Source organism: Eufriesea mexicana, unplaced genomic scaffold (genome assembly GCF_001483705.2).
Source record: "Eufriesea mexicana isolate 0111107269 unplaced genomic scaffold, ASM148370v2 scaffold124, whole genome shotgun sequence".
Lineage (NCBI taxonomy): Eukaryota > Metazoa > Arthropoda > Insecta > Hymenoptera > Apidae > Eufriesea > Eufriesea mexicana.
In genome coordinates, this window is record NW_016908357.1 from 506,468 (window position 1) to 528,725 (window position 22,258).

At 38.3% G+C, this 22,258-nt stretch overlaps 2 protein-coding genes across 3 annotated transcripts in view; one reads left to right on the forward strand and one right to left on the reverse strand.

Annotated features, from left to right (window-relative positions):
- Positions 1–8,096: 8,096 nt before the first annotated feature.
- Positions 8,097–10,994, forward strand: ERp44 (Endoplasmic reticulum protein 44). Its single transcript, XM_017911097.1, is given in 8 exon segments — positions 8,097–8,248; positions 8,842–8,920; positions 9,023–9,178; positions 9,279–9,579; positions 9,708–9,755; positions 10,023–10,074; positions 10,076–10,241; positions 10,316–10,994. Coding segments are annotated over 8 exon segments (1,206 nt in total). The 5' UTR covers positions 8,097–8,191; the 3' UTR covers positions 10,663–10,994.
- A 5,655-nt stretch (positions 10,995–16,649) lies between these two features.
- Positions 16,650–22,258, reverse strand: part of LOC108555548 (neo-calmodulin) — a 32,516-nt gene continuing 26,907 nt past the window's right edge. For both annotated transcript variants that reach the window (XM_017911259.1, XM_017911258.1), the window contains one exon: positions 16,650–19,364. In XM_017911259.1, the coding sequence (XP_017766748.1) occupies positions 19,333–19,364 (32 nt within the window). In that variant the 3' untranslated portion in view covers positions 16,650–19,332. The remainder of the gene's footprint in view (positions 19,365–22,258) is intronic.

The window sequence follows — 22,258 nt, forward strand, 5'->3', positions numbered from 1 at the left end:
TCCGAACGCACAATGCCGATGGGAATCTACGGCAGGTACCGCGACAAATCCGCCGGTGCAGCAACGGGAATAAATCGTTGCACTTGGCACGTGAAAGATAACTTTTCTAAAGAACCATGTTTCCCGGATCTGATAACCTCCCGTTCGCTGTCAATGTTCTATTCCTAATCGCTGCAAACACGCGATAAACTCGGCGGATTTTTATCCAATGATCTTTCCCTCTAATCTTGTTTACTCAGCTTTGAAAGAACATCTTGTCTCGGTGGCATCGTCCTCGGTATCTTCGGCAATTGACGAAGGACATCGTTATCGGGCCAAGTGTCGTGCGTCTGCGAAGCAACGCAAATCTCGGATCGAGTGCGAAAATATTCAAGTTTTATCGCGAGTCCATAGGTCCTACGTTATTTTTGTGTGTTATTTATTCAATCCCGATAAAGTCGTTGCAACAACACGGACAAGTTTCAATGACATTAAACGCTTCGCTGATGTATCAGGCGCATACCGGAAAAAGATTATCAATTTCCGGTGTGTAGGAAATATCATCTGACGTCACGTGTGCGTAGAGACAAGCCAGTCCATCGATCTTCTAGAATATATTGCAGTGACCACAAGCGGACTCTCTGGGGACTTGTCGTTGTTTGTCAAATTCATCGAAAGCATAGTATTGGCAGGATTACGAAAAGCATGGAAATTGGACGGTACTGTCTGACATATGTCCGAGCGAATGCTGGTAGAACTGCGACTGCAACGCAGTCGTAAATCTTGCGACGATGTCGCAGTAGAAGGGTGAAAGGTGGGGGCACGCCCCGAGCAACCCTTTACTTTCCTCTGCTCGAGCTAACCATTGTCCCCTAATAAGCCGCTTAACGTCTCGGCCAGGGGTAAATTGCTCCGCCGGTAAACAGTACTCCCACGTAGACGATCGTCCTCGGGGAATGACGATTTTTTCCAAAATTCTTTCCACCTTTACAGATTATCTTTCATCCAGACAAAATTCCTTGCATCCTTCGATCCTCATCTTTGAACATTTTACACTGGGAGAAAAGACACTCGCGATCTTCGATATCCTTTGCGCCTTTCGCGATTTTCGAAACCGCTGATCTGCGAAAAACTCGGACACCTAGCACTTTCCGAAAGATACGATTCTCTGATCGGTCATCGAAGAAACGACGAACGAGGCTGCAATGCGAACGTAGTACGGTGTGTCCAATCGGTAAACGGAGAGAACTGCGGGGGTGTAAAGTACGCTTTGTGCATTCGTTGGGACGTTCGATGTTTCTGCGAAAGCCGCGCATTTTCGGGAGACATTCAGAAGCGATGGACCGATGCAAATCGGAAGGACGACGCAGGTCAGATTTCTATCCGCAATAAGAAATCATCTGTCCACCGATTTCTCATATACTTCCCGGATTTATGCACACGCGAAACAGCGGCTTCTATTTTGCTTTCTTTTTCTCTTTCCGATATCCTCGAGTTATCGATTGCACAAAGAGTCGAGATACTCGCATGGGTTAAGGAAATGCCTGGCGGCGTTATTTTACACGAAAAGGACACGGGAAGTCTCGTAACATATTTCTTTTGGGCTATAACAGTCTTTCGGCGCTCTTTTGTAAGAGGCCGTGGGTTCGAGAGCGCATTATCGTGAGCTATCGTTTACGGGAACTAATATTCCTGAAAAGCAAATGCTTTCCTACAGTTTACCGTAACTCAGAAATTTTTATAGTTTGCTGGAAATCGGTGGTCGTAAGTTTCGATCGGGCATCGCTGCAAAGGATTAAGAGAATAGCTGCAATAGTGGCCAATAAAATAATTTAATAAAGGACACGCGTTTAACGCGACGGTTTTGCTCCTTATTCCTTCCGAGAATTCCTTTTCCTTCGTTTCGTGAAATTCCGAATGGCATCTTTACGCTAGATGATGACTCGAAGGCATTTTCCTGATGACGGTCCGTTCGCCGAGACGTCATTAAGGGTCGAACCTTTTCTTCCTTGCTACGGGTCAATTTTATACGCGATTTACCTGGCCGAAGGAGGCATCATCGGGATCAGCAGGTCACTAGTCTTGACGGGTTTCTAACTTATGCTCGGATCTGGAAGAAAACGTTGAAGAGACGGCGGAGGGGAAGGGGGAGAGAGAAAAAAAACGAAATAGACGATAGCGAAGGAGAAACGAGACAGAGAAAGAGAGGGCCACGTTCCCCGACAATAGACCCGACAATGGGACTAGTCTTCGAAGCTAATGGAGCGAGACTTTGCAGTTTTCACACGATGATCGGCGTAACGTGGTCGCTCACGACTTCTCTGTAAAGGAAGAAAGCCCATTTGAGGCTGATCGGTTCGTGTACCTTGCCACGGAACAAGATTAGTCGGATCTATCCCGCCAACTCATACATCGGTGCTAATCGGGTTAGGATTACGAGGCCGTAAACAAGAGATTACGGAATTTACTAAATATCATTGGGTGATCTTGTACATAAACAGACCAGTTTCTGACTGTAGATAAAGTGGTCTCGAGTTGCTCGTTACCTGGCTATGGCTAAATATTTGACGAGTACACACGGCTAATATTTACAAAGTCAATGTAAAGAGTTTATACCTGCCGACGTTAATTTTCATTTTTCTATTATGTACCCTTTTCTCGGAAGGTTAATAGCGGAATTAGATCTACGTTATAAGCTATACCCTCTATCTGAGCCGATTCTCATAACGTTTTACAGTCCGATTAGCGTGCGGGTTCGTTGTTCTGACCTGGTCAGGTTCAGACAAATGGATAGCAAACAGTGCTTCGTCATTAATCACTTGCCGAAGAGAAAACAGTTTTAGTAGCGTATAAGGATGTTCCCTTAGTCGCGTTATGATAATCATTTATTACGGATCATTTACAAACAAAGACTGGTAGATGGCCGGCGTTCGTAATTGATAAGAAAAAAGATCGGATTATGCACAATATATACGGAAGTTCTGTTACCTACGCGGAAGTATTTCTATAATAATACATGCTTGCGGATTAACAAAGGTGCCGAAAGTACATTTCCGAGGGAACGAATTAAGGACGCGCAAGGTGCGAGAACAAGGGAAAAGATGGTACCTGTTCTAAAACGTCGATCCCTAGTCCATAAATTTGTGTTTCGTCCTAGAGACGAGACGGAAGAATCGAGCCGATGGGGTCTTCCCGCCAATCCTGTTCGAAGGGAATGACACCCTCGACACAATACGACCTGTTGCGTTTGAGATGAAGAAAGAAGGAAAAAAGGAAAGAAACGGCAGAATAAGAACTAGAATCAGAGGGTACCATGGAACCCGTGAGAATATCCACCGTTCAAAGGAAGCCGTCACATTGTACGCGGATTCATTACGCAACTCGGCATTTGTGATCGTACCGAATCAAAGGCTGTTGTGCCAGTTCACGAGTCAGGGTCGGAAAATTTCCAGGTGACTAACAGAAAGTTTCCAAGCAAAGAGGAATAATGAGATATAAAGATTAACGGATAACCTCGGAATATCTTATTAACCGTGATCGACGGGGGGTGAACCAAATATTATGACGCTATACAATCTAAAACCAGAAGTAATTTTCTGTAGAAACAGGGAAATGCCGTAGAGACGGAAGGTACGAAGATAATCCGTTCATTATGTTTAACAACGGTGTACAATCGACCGCTAATCCAGTTAAAAATCCAGTTTTAGGAGCTAAAATGGCCGGCGTAAGGTTCAAAAGGGACACCACGGAGAAAAGCAATGGTGTTTCGAGGAAAAAAAATGAGTCGACGTTTACCCTTCGTCGGCTCATCTTTCACCGATAGATTTTAATTAGCAGGGAGCAAGTCGTGGTTTCTCTATTGTCTCAATCGTGCCGACCGCTTTTGTTGCAAGGGTGTGGGTCCGAGGACGATAGGCCAGGATCGCCGAAAGTTAAAAAGGAAAAGAAGAATTCTAGACCACGACCGACTGAATATGATTTGTGTGCTAACCTTTGAGAACGAATCGCAAGAAACCCAAACGACTACACCGATGCCCGGACTGATCAAACAGTCTAGCACATCCGTGTACACCCCGTGTCAAGTCGACGAGGAATTAAAATGGATAATTGCTTCTTTGCAGAATCGCGAACCCACGTCCTTCCAAGTAGCATCGTAAAAGATTTTTGGTATAAAATTAACGACTTCGCGAATATCTCGTGCCTCGCTACGCAATCTTTGCAAAACATGGCAAATGATGCGCCACAAAAGATCTATCTAAATCGAATCGAGTTTATCCACGTTTTAAATATAACTAAAAAATAAAACATTCCACCAAATACTACGTACACCTTTACGAATGGTGTATAGGCTGGAATATTCTTGTTCTTAAAGAAAAGTCGGCACGTTTTGTCGCAGCAAAGGTCAGTGCCGCCTTCAAAGTCGCGTCAGTTTTTCTCGGAAAAGAAATATTGTCGGATGCAGAGTCCTGTGGCGCATTGTGTGGTTTTATCTTTCAACAGACTCGTTTGTTCAACTAGTATCCAGTGGTGCACCCGATCCAGTATCAAAGAATGCCGGCAAATAAGTGTCACCGTGACACGTTTGAGTTAATCAGAATCTACGTTGTGCCAATTTATCACGGACGATCAGGATTACGCGCTATGGAAGTACTGCCTATTCAATCAGACGTGTTAATCTAACTTGGCCTGACTTCTCATCTATGTAGATACGTATTAACCCTCTCAGTCACCATTTAATCAGATTCTAAAGATCGGCGTTAATTAATATATCAAATTTAAAATTACCTAACGATGTGTGGTATATCGAAGAAAAATAATTCTATGCCTTAATTTGCATATGATTTCTCATTTACCATTTCAAAAATATCGTCGACTCCACGATAGAAAGCCTTCGAATTACTATTTTTCTGTAACGAAAAATTCGTCGAGTGCAAAGGGTTAATTTTATAAGAAGAAACAGCAAACGTTCGACTAACGTAAGTTACAATTGATCGAAAAAGTCCCCAGTCTAGGGAGTTCACAGCCGGACAACCCGAAAGATCCGCAGAATAAACGTAGAATCGGGAAAATTGGATTTTGTTGTAAATTACGGTTAAGCCGTGGCTTACACGACAGTATACTCCGTTCGAGCGTTTCGCTGCAGTCTCGTGTAGTCATAAATTATTGTTGGAGTTCATGCCTAGAGAGCCCTCGTACTCGTTCAATGGGGATTATATCGCTGAGGACCGAGGATTCACCCAGGTGTACCTGAACATTGAAATTTCGTCGGGAAGTAGGAGGATTCGTGAAGTCATGATTGTACAACGTGGCAAGATACCCGGCAAACGTCATTGTTGCTTTCTATGTGGCCAATAATTCGCTTTTACACGGAGATTACGGATATATGATTGTTTTATTGCCCTTTTCGCGACGAATCCTTTTACAGGTAAGTTTGTTGCGGTCGAAAGGACAGTTGTCCATCTTTTGAAAAACCTATGTTCTTCGATAGTTAAAAGGAAGAATAAACGGAAACGTTAAATAGTTGCGGCTGCGAAGGAGAAAAACCCAGAGGTTTCCCATAGAAATTACTTTTAACGTTTCCAAAAATATATTGAACTTTTCTCGGTTTATAATACGAAGCGCCGGAGCTTTTATAAATCAACGGCATAATTAATAAATTACTGAAATTTTCTCGAAAATCAGAAAAGGTAATAGATATATCACAAATACCCTAGCACAGCGAACATACAGATTAATTTGCAAAAATATTTAAATCCTTAAATCTGTCGATAATATATTAACCCTTTGTACTCGAGAGGCGACTCTCAATCACCATTTAATCAAATTCTAAACATCATTATTAATTAATATCTCGAATTTAAAATTGCCCAACAATGCGTGGAATATCTAGGTAAAATAATTCTACGTCTTACAATTAATTTGCACCTTTTATTTACCGTTTTGAAAATATTGTCGACTTTATGGCAGAAAGTTTTCGAATTACTATGTTCTGTAACGAAAAGATCACCGAGTGCAAAGGGTTAATATCGTCTATAACAAGAGAGTGTAAATTTATAATAAATCATGGACTATTATAATAGGACAGTAATTAGTAATGGAATCGATAATGATCGTGATATATGAAGGTTGCAGCACAACAGCTCAAGCTCATTTACAGATTTAATTTTGGATACAACGGGTCTAAACCTTCATCACGGTCGGTTGAAGATGTGACTGAGAGGACAAATTAACTAGTACTAACTACAAAAACATAAAAATCCTTAAAAAACAAATCCTTCCTTTTCTTTCCTCCCTGCCGCTTATTGGATATAATTATTTCGCGAGATACGCTTTTCACACTTGATAACACCATGTTTTTGTAAATCCGTCGATACGTTATCAGACTGATAATGGTTCGGTGTCAAGGTGAGGATCTATCTATCTTAGTCGACCTGGTTACCTGTGCGTACTCGGCGGGGTACGGGGCCCTTAAAGACTCGTATAACGTGTCTGCGGTTAGACCTCATAAGATGGTTCCTTAATTGGTTTCTACCCCATGAAACAGGGGTACGATGCATCCAGCTACTAAGTCGCTCTAGGGCCTCCCTATTTGTCGCTGCGAATATCATTGATTCGACGATATATGATCGATCTAGTGTAAAACATGTCGGAATTGACAGTCACTCGAGTTGAGTGAAAATCGATTGGCAAAGTGTATTAAAATAAGAAGTTATTTTCTACACAGGAGTACATTAGATAGGCTAGTCGAACAATCGCGAACCCGTTTGTTTCGAGCACCTTGCGATTTTAATTTCAATTCTTTCTTGCTCGCGCTTTCCATACTTTCATATTTTCTTTGAACTGGATTAAAATCACGTAAGAATCTTTCGGAACGAAAGATATTAGTGTTACGAAAGTGGAGTATCAAAATCTAGTACACCTTTGGGACAATGCTAATAAAGTTTGAGCAACTTCATTTTTTTAGGTTTGCTGTATGTTACATTAACGTTTCTGACGCGGAATGCCCCAATAGGGCAATTAATGTATTAGGGGCCTTAAGACCAGGGCCCCGATGTATAGTCACTTCCACGTGACGAGACCTGGTAATTGGCATCGTTTTCCAAAGATTTCTCTTTCGAAAGCGATGCCAAGCTAAGAGCTATGTATTAAATATACGATATTTGCAATTTATTTGAAATTTTTAATGTTCTTTTCAAACCTCGAAAACATGAATTAAACGGTAACTCGTTGAATATTATTAATTTTGTAAAAATTTGTATAAAATTACTCGTCGAGCAATGGTATCTGTTCCCATTGATAATATGCAATTCCGCCACTTTGCAATGACCGTTGTAAGTCGTAAGTAATATTCCCGGCTGTCTAGAATCGCTATATAATTTTGTATGTATATAACAGTACGAAAAATAATTTCTGGTTTAATTGTCGTAGATCATAGATCTATAAAATTTGACGTAAAATATAAAATACTTTACGAAAAATTTCATATACTATATTAATACGTATTAATACGTACCTATAATGTATAATTAAAATATGTAATATATATTAAATACTAGAACGATAACCAGTATTATACTAATATCTATACCAATATGTATACTAGTAGTATATAGTAGAAAGATGACAAGAATTGACATATATAAGAATTTTCACTATTATAACAATTATAACATAATTCGATCTTTCGTAACTATTTTGAAATGAACTTTTATACGATAATTGATCAATATTTATTTTTGAAACTGCCTCAATCCCAGCTTTTTAGTTTAACATTGAACAGAACACAAGAAATAAACTCCCGCCACAAACACAAACCATCTAGGGAATTTTAACCGTTATACATTTGAACGTAGAGGAATATGATTGGCTGGTTGTCAGGAAAATACCACAGTTATGTTTGCGATACCATGAAATGTCCTAGAATTGCAAACACTAGCTAGGGGAAATAGAGATATTGCGATACGAGATAGGTATTAGAACGAGACCCGACGATAGCATACACAAATTAAACAAAGAAAAAAGAGACAGGTGCAACTTCTACATAGAGAATTTATATAACACCTTTGCCATCCCTGTTAAATCGATGCCTCGAGAATATTTTCCTAGGCTTCGATTTACCGCAAATTCGTGGCATTTGACGCAAAGGAAGCTGCTTACTGATGGTTACTCAAAAAGTTATTGCCTGATCAATTTTATATTATAAGATCACAATATGTTGGTCTTCTGTGATATTTTTGATTTCAAAATACTTCTACTTGCCTGTTTATTGGTAAGTACTGATTAAAATAATGTATCGTATTATTTTGTCAAGCAGTGCTACAAATTTTTGAATACCGTCAATGACACGTACTCTGTGACACGTATTTCAGAACCTACAAATTCTAGAAAGTCCGTTGACCGCTATTGTAACCCATTAATTTTGGAATGACTTTAATGATACCGAATCTAATTTTATTGTCTTTATAGTGGCATAACCTGTACACGTACACATAAAATAACCTCAAAAAATGATTAAACAAACTCTTTGAAAATAAATCGAGGGATTATACACATTTGTTGTGGATAGTTCAAATTTAAAGCCATCGATTTAAATCAAGTAAAAACATTGAATTGAATGAAAAAAAAAAGAAAAGAAAATGTCGAAATGATCATACTGGAAATAAAAACATAATTTTTAATCCACTCCTGTTATTTTAACCTGTCCTTCCCAATTTAAATTATTTTATTTACTTATTATACGTTAAGTGTCCCGAAATTTCACGGGCTACGACATCTTAATACGCTTCGCGTATTATTTTAATGCGCTTCGCGTTGTAGGTATATTTCATAAATCATAAAACTGTTAAGTATTTCATTTTTTAGGCATTTCTGCCAAACAATTTAGCAAATGAAGGCGAAGGCGCGTTATCGCTTACCCAACAGAATCTTAATTCAACGCTTGGTAAGTCAAATTCTAAATAAAATACATAATTATAATCTATATTACTTATTACAGATAATATTATATAGTATGGTAAATATTGCTTCTTGTATGTTATTCTAGCAACACATGAATTGGTATTTATAAATTTTTATGCACAATGGTGTCGTTTTAGTAATTCATTAGCACCTATTTTTGAAGAGGCTGCGAATAAAATAAGAAATTCTATTCCTGAACCAGGAAGAATAGTACTGGCAAAAGTAGATTGTGAAAGAGAATGTGAGTAAACAGAATTGAAAGAAATAAATATATGAAATTGAAATAATGTTATAGTAACACATATGTGAAATTTAATACTAAACAGAATATTACCTTTTAGCCCCCATTGCTACAAGATATCGCATCACTAAATACCCAACTTTAAAACTTATAAGGCATGGCCAAACAACTAAACGGGAGTATAGAGGTCAGCGGTCTGTAGAAGCTTTTGAAGAATTTATAAAGAAACAGTTGGAGGATCCTATTAAGGAATTTTATGATTTAAAGGAATTAAATAATTTAGATGATAAAAAAAGAATGATTATTGGATATTTTGATACAAAGAATGTTCCAGAATATAACATATTTAGAAGAGTTGCTTTTGAACTTAAGGATGATTGTCAATTTCATGTTGGCTTTGGGTAAGTATTCTAATGAAATCTATTAGAATAATATAGATAATTAATGTGTTTGTTCATCTTTCCCAAAGAAGTTTCCTTTAATGTTTCTACAAAATAAATATAACTATTCCACTGTTTTTTCTAACAAGCACATGCTCTGCTCAAAACTGTGGAATTGGGGAACATTTCCACTTTTTGTAAGTAAGATGTTGAGCATGGTATAAATAGCACTATCTTTATTTTCATTATTGCAAGAAGATTGTTGTAAATGTAATGTCTCTTTTCTTTTCTATGTTAATACCGTATTTTTGCCTGATAAGCACCCATGAATATTTTTAATTGTTTAATTAGAAAATGTTTAACCTTTTTTAAGTATTTTACTTTGCGATCTTAATATGTCATGGTTGATAAAGCTATATAAATGAAAAGTAGGAACAATTTTTAAATATTGGAAATACAACTAGGAATGCAAGCAGAGCTATGCACCCTCCAGGAGTACCTATAGTTGTCTTCCGAGGCACAAGAAAAGTGTGTCCCCCTTGTTAGGGAAATCACGTTTGAAAATGCAGAGGAATTAACAGAAGAAGGTTTACCCTTTCTCATACTATTTCACGCTCCTGATGATGTTAAAAGTGTTAAAATGTATAAAGATGTAGTGACAAGGACATTAATCGATGAAAAACGTGAGTAAAATATGAGTTTTGGATACCTAAGGAGATTTAGTTCGAAAGGAATATAACGTTTTATTTTATTTCAGAAAATGTAAATTTCTTGACTGCAGACGGTGTGAAATTTGCTCATCCTCTCCATCATTTAGGAAAAACTCCAGCGGATTTACCTCTAATTGCCATAGATAGTTTTAAACATATGTACCTGTTCCCAAATTTCCATGATATTCATGTAGAAGGAAAACTGAAAAGTTTCTTACAAGATTTATATACAGGAAAGTTACATAGGGAGTTTCATTATGGACCAGATTCAAGCAGTGATGAAGTAGCGCAAATTGTTGGACAAATCAAGGTACCTACAACCCCGCCAGAGTCTACATTTAAGAAACTTGCACCCAGTAAAAACAGATATTCGTTACTCAAGGATGAGCTATAATGATATAGTTCAGCTAACTCAATATATTGAAATTTGTATGACTTTGGTTATGCAATTTGTTAGTTATTTACAGTTGTTTGCATTGATAAAATCCAAATTCGTTGTATTATTGAATTCAAATGTTAATCAATGTTATAGTCGCGATAACATTTTTGTAATTGTTTATACAGTATTGTCACAAAATGAATTGTTTAGTTTATTGTAAATTACAAAATAATTTCATACTCATAATTTAAAAGAAAAAGAAAGAAGTATATAATTCTAACGTAAAGTAATCGGATTTCTACCAAATGTTATATACTTACATCTAACCTCTAATCTGTAAAAAATTATCCGCGGTATATATATATAATCGAAACCTTTACATGGGTTTCATTACAGGAAATAATAGATTTTATTCTATTTTTACATAACACGTGCTTTTTGTATTATCTTTCTTTTCTTATTGAATATAAAAACGGTAATAATCCTTTACGGAACTACAAACGAACGCCAGAGATCTTAATATCTCCCAGTGTCAATATTCGTGTAATAGATATTATATCTCAACTTGTAATACGATTTATAGAATATTATTAAGAAAGAGCAAAGAAATTATGCAACTATAGGTAAAACGTTGTAATATATGGTTTCGTATAATCAAACTTAAGTTCTACACTACCAAATGTACTGTTGACGTCATGGCTGCGATAATGGCCTTTGTCCCGTGTTCTTTTATGCTTCTTGGTTCAGATTAATTCCTAGTTAACGAGATTTTCATACTTTTTAATTACTTTCCTCAAAATTTTCTTTAGCACAACGTAAAATCGCAGCACATGATCGCGAGTATGTTCGAGAACGCTAACGAGTGAAATGCGCGGGAATCATTCGATCGCGTTCGATTTTCGATAGTAGCTAGCGCGTGAGTGAGTGAAAATTTGAAATTGATTGTTTCATTTAAAAAATATCGCTTCTTGGGTAAAGTATCATTTAGAATCGACACATCGACGATTTTCAATATTTGGAATATTTGAGTACGAGTAAGAGTAATAATATTTCATGTAGCATAATACTAAGATACTCCTAAGAAGCTAATTTGTATGGATGATGGTATTAATATTTCTGTTAATAAACAATTTCTAAGTCAGACATCTATAATCTCTGTTGAATTATTATGCCTGGGCATTCTGTTCTTTTATATTTCGTTTCTATACCCTACAGGTGAAAATAGAGAGGAGAATAGACCTCGAATAAATTATCCATTATAAAATGGCTGTATTTAGGGATAACTCGATACATGTATTACATTCCAGCAGTACACGCCATCACCATTTTATGATGTATTCTAATCTTACAGTACATAACATTACACGTAACATGATTTCATACAGCTAACACCATACATACTGCACTCTCGCCACAATTTCCAGCACTTCCGATTTTTTTTTTTTTTTCCACTTTACGACGAAACGTGAGTGGAGCAAATCTGAGTAAGAACCATCAATCGCAGGTACCGCAGTTAGAGAACAAATTATCTTCTATCAAGTTATAAAGGAACGTTTCAATAAATGGTCGTAGTAGATTGACGGAAAAAGTTAAACGACACGTAATAATATTTTAAATTACCAACTGAAAGCGTTCTCTTCTTTTACTGTCCCAATCGCCTTCAAGCGAAAGTAACGATAAAAGTATAAAGCGAAAGGAAAGAGCTTGTTTTATATTACAATGTTCTTTGCTTTCTGTTATACGTATTGATAGCCAATTTTACCGCCTTTTAAAATAGCTTAATTAAACAATTTTTGTAATACAATCGTTTAACGTTGGAACAAAATTAGTCACTGACCGTGAATTAAGACACTTTAAAGTTATCGTAAGTTTATAAAAAGTATTATTTAGCAGCGATAAACAATGGCCATCAATGTTTCAATTAGTAAGAGGTATTCGCGTATTTCTCGAACTTAAATGTAAATAATATTTACAGTAGTAAAATTGTAATGAACACCGCGAGAAACACATTGGTTGTATTCTTGTATGTGCACATTCCTCGTGAGCACTCGCGATAAGATTTAGAGTTCAATAAGAGCTATTATACATGTAACATTGGTATACATATACGCTACTTATAGAGAAATTGTAAAGATGACGAAATAATCGAAGCAAACGCAATACTTATCATGAGTAAATATACGTATTGCATCTATAACAGATCAAGCCTGCCTGTCGCTTGAGAGCACGTTTCGTCATAACACAATAATAAGTGTTTAGATATATACTCTAGAAAAATAACGTTATAAACATTCTTTACCGGATGGGAATTAGACATTACAAACGTTATTATAACATTTTCTCAAGTAAAAATATAAATATTCTCATTCACAGTGCGATATCTCTGGTGTAACCTCGCTTGACTTAGTTTTTACGCTATTTTTTTTTTTTTTTCTTTTTTAATACATCTCGAAGATAATTTTCATTCTTATTACAGCTTAACGAGCTTATCCACATCCCCACGCCGTATCCTCTAAAGTTATTTGCACCCCACGAAGAACCAAAGACCTACCGAATGGGTCTCCCTTCAACTTGCCCTATATTGGATATACACACGTATATTCATTTAACTAACACGACTTGTACTCGCGATCGTTTAATAAAGTAATGAAAGACGTTTTCTTATTACAATAATTATTCTTGACCGTTATTGTGTTTGGGTCGTAGTTTTAACGATAACGATTGCCTAGCTGCAATGCTTACTATGTTAGATCGCTTTACGTTAGGCGAAATGAACAAAAAATATGAGATAACAGTAGCGAGTGTACGAGGGAAGAATTACAATGCGTACAATATCCGGACATCTAAGGAAATTCCTTCGAAATTCCATCTTTCTTCTTGTAAACGTTACATTTTGCTCGATAAACGTTATAAACTAACAGCGAAATCAAACAGGAATAAGAATAAATTCCTCGTTTTATTGCGAAATATTCTTTAGATGTCGCAGAATTTACGCACGAAGATGTTAAGGCATTGTATTGATTTCGTACGCGAACGTAATCTCGGCAAATCAAAGGATTTGCGATGCGATGATTGAGTATCATTCGGAAGTCTCTGACACCATTCCTGACAATTCGATTAATGCAATTTGCTCTTCAATGTGGCCGTTCTTACGTACCGAACTATATACCAAACTCTACCGATACTGTACCAAATCTTTTTCTCTGATCAACGAATTATAAATTTCTCGTGCTTCAACGATGCAATCGGTATCTGAACGCATTGATTTACGTAATCGTTGCGAATAGTTCGCTTAACCACCGTACTTGTCTTTAAGTCGTTCATGATTATTCTCGATCTCATTGCGAAGCGCGGATACTTTCACGACAGCCAACGGATGAAAAACATAGATATATTTGATTATGCTAACAAACAACCAATCCGAAAGATCGTCTCGTTGTGACAAAAGTCAAAATATTTCGAGCAGTATGACTTACTGTTGTTTGATAAGACACGAGACGTTTTCGCGATTAGTACAACATAGTTACACTTATTTATAACGATTATAATTATTATACACCTAAGTTAATCAGATTTCTTTTTCATGTCTAGCAATGTACACTTAGTCATTTGATTACCTTTGCATCATTCAACTCGTTTCGTGTCAAATAATTTTCGTTTCCCCTGTCTTTGTTTTACGCGGACCTTAATCATTTTTTCGCGTAATTTCGTTCGAGGTCGTTCGTAAAAAGCCACAAGCACGCATTCCTTAAGTTCGATTACGGACATTGTTTATAATGTAATGCGAGCATTCGACAAATTCGTTGAGAAATGGTATCAAACTTTAGAACAATAGCGTTCAACCGAAGTGGAAAACTCGAAGAAATGCATAGGATTTTAGGAAGAGGAGAGACGAAATTAATAAACAAAAGAAAGGATCCTATGCAACTCCCGACAGCAATTTTTACTTCGGCTGGGCTCATCAGCGCGTATCAAACGTCTATGAAAATGTTACGTTTCGTTAGTTCGCTCGCAGTCCGTTTGTTTTCCACGTAAGCGAAACTATTTATCTAAAACATAGACACAAGTTCATAATACGAGTCGTAACACACAAGCGTATCTATCTTGAACATCTCGCGTTGCCGCGTCATTCTCAAGCTTTATTAGTACCAGAGGATCGATACGAAATAAAACAAGCAAAGACTAACTTTTCGCGATTCCATAAAAAAAAAAGAAAAAAAAGAAAATTGTCAGATATAAAAGAAACGTAAAATTCTTACGATATAACCTTTATATCTTCGAAACACGGCTGATTCGGATAAGTTAGTCTTCGAATGTTTCCTTCTTTTGTTTGCACTTTTAACGTGTCGCGGGTCCGATCCACAGATTTGCACGACGATTAGGCGAATCAACGTTTCGACTCTTCGTTCGGTATTAAAAAACTCGGAAAATATCGAGTCGAGTAGGCTGTGGAGTAACTTTAGCCGAAAATAATTTCGCATAAACGTAACAGACCCTCAGGGGACACAGCGCAGTCAGCAACGTACGGCGTACAACTAAATACTAGAAACATCCTCGAACGTCGAATAGTGCAGATTAAAAGGAAGACTTGCATACTGTTCTCAAGGACGTTTATAGAATGAATTTAACGCATAATTGCCGTCTCGCGACGAATACAAACATTTTCGGCTCGTCGTCCAAGCGCGTAACAACTACAGTGAAATCTGCCAGCAGAGTAGGATGATATAATACGATATACATTTTTGTACACGCACGTATACATTGACGTAAATGTAATAGAATATATAGAATACAATATAATGCGAAGTTGTATGTATCTCGATATACCATTAGGATCTGGCTCGAAGAGTATTCTATAAAAATACTTTTCGGTACGATTAATCAATGATAACTCTGTCTGATAGGGCTGTTTGTATCTCTACTTGCCGCCATTCCCGCTTAAAAGAAATACATTAACGATGTTTCAGGGACGAATCTGCGCTCCGGGGTTTGATCAAAGGGACGAATCTGCACGGGGAATATTCGCAGAACGGAATTAATGCAGATCGCGGGAGGGGAAAAATAGGAAATTTGTTGCCACGGGGATATATGGCGGGACAAGTACGTAATCGATTCGAAAAAAGAAAAGGACGTGCAGTCAGAGACCTCGTGGGACCGCAACAGCGATTCGTATTAATGAAAGAGGTACCTATTATAAGCGCGCGTGACAAGTGTGCGTTTCGTGTCGCCTCGCGAACTGAAAATACTTCCGATGGACATTTGCAAGTTTCTTCTTTCCCTGTCCCCGTTCTTCCATGTCCCTGCCTCAAGATCTCTGACTCGGCAACGATTTTCGGGAGAGATATATACAGGTATTGACGATTCCTTGTACTTGTGTTCAGCATTTGTCGATACTCTTATCGATAAGTTTCATTTTTAAGGTGGAGAATGAAACTAAAAACTCATGGGGTGCAGTGAAATTTCGTGCATGTCGTAATTCTAAACGAATCGGCCCATTCGTCGCAATCATTCGAGCGAAATATAAAATTGTCCGTGAATTGTACGATGAACGGAATCGAGGATAAAAACATGGAAATTGAAATAACCGAGACACGCGAAGTACAGGATAGAACGGAACGTGCAGTAATCCAGGGTAAGACGAAAGCAAATGGATAGACCGAAGAAGAAAATTGACAGTGTCTAAGCTAAACAGCACCTTTCTCGTAATTTCTCTATCATAAAACTTTTCGTTTCTCTATCGTTTTTCTCCACCCCTATCCCCTTTCCCTCTCGCTCTTTCTTTCACAATCTCTCTACAATCTATCTTTTCGGACACACGTGGCAAAACGTAGGCCTTCTCTCGAGGTAAATCTCGAATAGCTTTCTTTAATAAAATCGTTAAAGATATTGTCTTCGGGACGTTATACATTACTATTTTGTGTCGACTTATCGAGCTCTTTTTATGTTTTAACTGTCAAAGCGTCTTGTTTTATGTTTGCATGTTATAGTTTCTTTGTATCCTCTTTTGTAGTTTGCACAGCCCGCGGCTTTTTGAATTACGTTGTGCGTAGCTTTGCGTCACGCCGATGTCGGACGGTCCTGAACATAAATTCAACGATAATTTCGACACAAGTGTTGCGACTGAATTTTTCATCGACCCGAGAAGGAACGCGTGACGCGATTAAATCTTCGGGTCGACTTTTGCAAAGGAATGGATCAGCGATAAAAGAAACGAAGTTGATCTCGTTGATTTTATTTTCGAATTTTTCTGCACCGTAGGTCAGGGGCGTGAGGCAACCGAAAAGGACGATCGCGTAATTAGGCAAGTACGCGGAGTTTTCCGAAGACAAGCTTTCCGAAACTTGAAATCGTATCGCGATGTTGGCAATCTCGTTGCTTACCTACTCAGCGGTCGAGCCGAACAACGCAATGTAACTATATGCGTGTTACCTAACTAAAAAACACAATTATTGTCTATCTCTATGTGTATGTCGTGTGTACGTGTGTGAAATCACCGCTTCCAACTATTACCACCAACATTACCAACGATAACAATAGTAATATTCGCATACCATCCGTCGACACTCATTAAGGATAAAACGAATCGCCTGTAATACGCTTATAAGAGCTCTTATTATTTTATCCCGTTTCCCCGCATCTCCCTCCTGAATGTTTCATTATATACACGCGCTTCTCTTCCGCGCTTCGACCAACCAACCGGTATTTCTTTCTCTCGCTCTCTTTCACTCCTATTTCTCTCTCTCATTCACTCGCACATTTTCGCTCTCTCGTTCTCTCTCTCTCTTTCTGACACTAATACTTGTTCTTCTTCTTCTTCTTGTATTTTTTTTAAAACCATAAAAATATCAATGCCAGTATACCACCGACGTACGTCGCTAACGTGTATATGTATATATAATATATGTACGTATGTATGTATGTATAAGTATATACTAAATATATATGAATATCCATAATAACGTTACTTCAATTATCTTCGGTAGTAACACCATGTATAGGTATATATAATAGGTATGTGTATAATGCATCATTTATTACGTGTACGTACTTCCTCTATGCGCTAATTAACTATCCTCTACCGCGACCTACGGCTGTGGCTTCATATCTTAAGGATCTAAGGGTGCACGACGTAGTACGGTTGGCCTGTGGGTGGGATCGAATGTCGAGATTTTGGGTGGACGGTGTTCGGTATAAGGAGAGCTGACATAGGTGAGGGTCTAAGCTCGCATCGGGACTAACAACAAGAGCGGTAACACTCGCGAGATTCTCAGCTCTTTCTTCGAGCGTGGAAAAAATCTGGTACAAAAGGTTCGCAACTAAAACCGAAGAAATCCTACGATCGGTGTTGTACACTTAAGGAAATTTCGCTACTGTTTGCATTGATTCTTGCTTTCCAGCGACTGCTTTTTGGCATCCCGCCGTAACATGCGTCTAAAAATTCTGCCACGAGAGTATATCGCCGTTAAAACTAATCTACTTGCCAACAACATTCATCTAAATTCGAAGACAGGTCGTTACAGAGCTATCTCGCATCGAGTCCCGCGGCTAGAATGTTAATGACTGTTAATGTTACCCGAAATTCGACTGGAACAACGAGTCGGGGCAGGATTCGTCTCGTTTACAAGCGAATCTACAAAATTGGAGGAACAATACCGATCGAACGACAGAAGTGAAGTGAAAGGGATGACAAGTGTCTCGATCGTTTCGCCGTGGATCCGTGTATCCGAAGAATCCCACCTTCCAATCCCAGCGTACCGATATCGATCGGACGTCGTCAATTAGTTTCACGATATATTCCGCGGATATCGTTAATCCTATCTCAACGAGCATTATTTTTCGCGTAACAAACAGACCACTTCGGTCCAGTACCGTTTGTACTATTCGATGCCACGTCGCGTCAGCATTGCGTGCGATCCTAGAGTACACTTTAGGCCATCGATAGCGATTCGCGTTTGAACGATTTACGAGATCGTCATGCCACAAGTATCGTGTAAATGAAATCGGTGAAGGATGGAAAAGGATCGAGTGATTCCTAATAATATTAATAACGACGTTGTATAGCATTAATAGAGAGTATAGGTAGTAGGTAGGTAAACGCTAAACGAAGCTCAGTTGATTGTTTCGGGAGCGAGCACCTCACTCGTTTTCACGTATAATGTCGTTTCGCTAGCTTATAGTTGTAAAATTAATTCGAAGGAGCGAGGTGTGTATGCGTGTATGTGTGTGCAACTGCGGAAGTCACCCTCCTGTTTCTCTTATCTCTCTTTCTCTTTCTCTCTCTCTCTCTCTCTCTCTCTCTCTCTCTCTCTCCCCTTATCTGTCTCCCTTGGAACTTGTCAGCGTGTCACCCATCACCCGCTACTCCACCGCTCAAGACACGGTTTTCAGTCTTTCGGTATCACTTACTTTCATGCGGAGAAAGTGTCGTGCACCATAAGCTTAAACGTTCTCTTTGCTGGATCGAGGGTATAGCGTTTTTCGTTTCATAACCTTCAAAGAGTCCCTCGACAACTATTCCATATCGTTAGCTTCACGACTTTTCATCGATGTCTTCGATGGTGGTGTTCGAGAGGATGACCATTTCGCTACGATTTTTGGGAGGAACTTATCAGCGATTTTGATTCTATTCTTCGACGGAGACTTCCGGCAGCTGGATAGCTTCTTATTCGCACCATGGCCACCGAACTAATTCTTCGACGTCAGGATTGTCACGAATTCTGCGAAAATATTGCATAGTTTCGACCGAAAAAGTTTCGTGGGCAAGCAAATTTAATTCGTTTCGGAAATTAATCGACGATTCGCTGTACGAGATATCATTTAAAGACACGAATTACACTGTCGAACAAATTTGAACTTTTTCTCTAATTTGTAACATCTCGATAGGTGATTCTCGTGGACCTTTCTTTGCTTGACACGAATCTGAGATTGAGATTGCTCTATCACCCACAGTTTTCGAGAAATGTGAGTTTTTCATTGTTATCTTACAAGCTACGTGAGAGTAATCAGAATTTATCGATGTCCATAATTATAATTGGTCATCGAAGTTTAAAAATAACTCTCCGATTGTACTTTCTACGCATGTTTTTGCATTTTTACGAAAAGGTCTTTGTCTGACACGAATTTATTATTATGTAGGCTTTTCCACAGAAGAAACCTTCCAGGAACAATATTAGAATGATGTTCAATATTCAAAGGTCGATAAAATATATATCGACAAGCTGTAAGCGGAATTTTGCACCCTTGCAGCCATTGTTTGTAGATCTAGATTCACCAGGGTCATAGTCATGCCACCAAAATCATCGTTCACTTAACATTTAAGATGAGAATGAAACTTTTAACATCTTTACTCTTCGTATAATGCTTCATTTTAGCCAAAAATACAGAGGAAATAAAAATAATTTCACGTACTTACTCGTAGCATGCAAATTTACACTGTAGAAGTGTGAATGTAGCTTTAGTTTATAACACATGTTTATAAATAAAATAAGCTAAATTGTTTACCCGCAAATTTATAATAAAAGAGAAAAAATTAATAAATTAGCAGCTATTACTCCAATTTATGACGTATACTTGTGTTAAAATATACCTATAATTTACAAAAAGTTTATGAATTATTACACCGATTGTTAATAACAAATTAATATTGTTACGAATAAATTGTACACAACGTATATTTGTAATAACAATGAAAAAATTAAAAAATTATCAGCTGTCAAGGCGGAAAAATAATAAATAATTGAATCGGTAAAGTTCAAAAATTTTCGAACGGGGTGGGGGGACTCGGCCGATCGGCGGCTATATAAGGGGCGACGCGATGCAGCAAAACTCATTTGTCAGTTCGATTTCGGGAGTGTAACATCTAAATTTTTCGTGTGCGCGAAGGGGGTGGGTTCGAAGTGAGGTTGGGGCTAGCCACCCCACCTACACTCCACCCCCCTAAATAATTTACTAATCATTTTTTTTTTTTTGTTTTCAGCTCTTAATTATTTTTTTTCCAGGTTTTAATAATTTTTTGTTTTTCCAGATTTTAATTATTTTTCTTTATTTCAGATGTTATTTCTTCGTTTCTATTTATTTTTATTTGACATTTTGAATATTTCGTATAATATTCGAGTGTCCCATCGTTGGGTTATTTATGTCTCATCGTTGGCTTCTTTATTTCTCATCGTTGGGTTGCTCTCTCGATTTTTCCTTTGTTTGTCTTTACTAATCCGTTTCATTTCAGGTTTTAATTATTTTTTTGTCAGATTTTATTTTTATTCGAGCATTCGAATATTTCGTATAATATTCGAATGTCTCGTCGTTAGTTTGTTTATATCTCATCGTTGGGTTGTTCATGTCTCATCGTGGGGTTGATCGATCCGTTTGGTTTTTCTTTCTGGTTTATATTTATATTGTTTTCTCTTACTAATCCGTTTCATTTCAGGTTTATATATATTTTCATTTTAGGATGCGCGCGTTTAGACCTAAGTAGACCTAAGTAATCATAAGGTAGATCACTAGGCTAAGTTTCATGTGCGCGCTATTCGTACAAAGGTAAGCTACCTAACTTGGAGCGAATATACACATTTCTTATCCCTCTCGTTTGCCAAATAGAACACAATTGTTCTCGCGATAATCGCGATTGTTCTTAAGTACGGACTAGCCTACGCGCGTACTTTCCGTGTACTCGTCAACTCCACGCCTCGTAAGTCATTCTCACGACTCGTCTCCGACACTCATTTCTGCCACTGTCAATCTCGTCATGCATCGGGATCTCTGGTGGCTCTCGGGTTGGTGAGGCATCTGGAGTAATACGGGGGTCCGTCGACCTTAGTCGTCCTGGGTGCCAATCCGTGCACACGACCGGGGGATGGGCCCTGCAGTCGGAATCATTGCAAGAGCGTGCCTGCCTGCCCCTCTAGCACTTGGTGGCTATGTGGTTATGTTTGCATAGAGCCGGGGTACGGAGCATGCGCGTGATTCCGTCTGTTAGGCCTCGCGTAGGACCCTCGGATTGCCTCTGGGTGTTTCACTTGTTCGTTAGCTGCCTTAGATCATCGAGTAAGCCATGGCGAGGTCGGCGGTGGCAGGGTGGGCAAGGCCCGATCGGGAGGGTGCTGAGGCGCGGAGTTGGCTTGTGCACGGGAGTACGTTGCGTAGGCTAGTCGGTCTTTCGAATAATCGCGAACTCGTTCGTGCGCGTCGCGAATTTTCACTTGCTCGCGTCTTTTATATTTGATTTCTTATTTTTATGAGAAATGATATATCTTAGTGTCGCGACAATTTTAGTATACCGAATCGAAATCCCCTTTGTATGCACGAAATATGATAGTGTCAGTAGAGTCATTTTAACTTAATTCGCCCCAAGTTAGATTAGGCTACCTTTGATACGGATAGCACCAGTAGGTTGCGCCATTAGGGCGTATGTCCGGGCCTCGATGCGTAGCCACCTCCACGTGGTGAGACCTGGTAATTGGTATCGTTTTTCAAAGACAAATCTTTTGAAAATGATACCAAGCTAAGAGCTACGCACAAAGTTTAAGACATTTCCATATCTTGTAAATTTTCAAAGGTCAAAAACGTTACCAAGCTAAGAGCTACGCACAAAGTTTAAGACATTTCCATATCT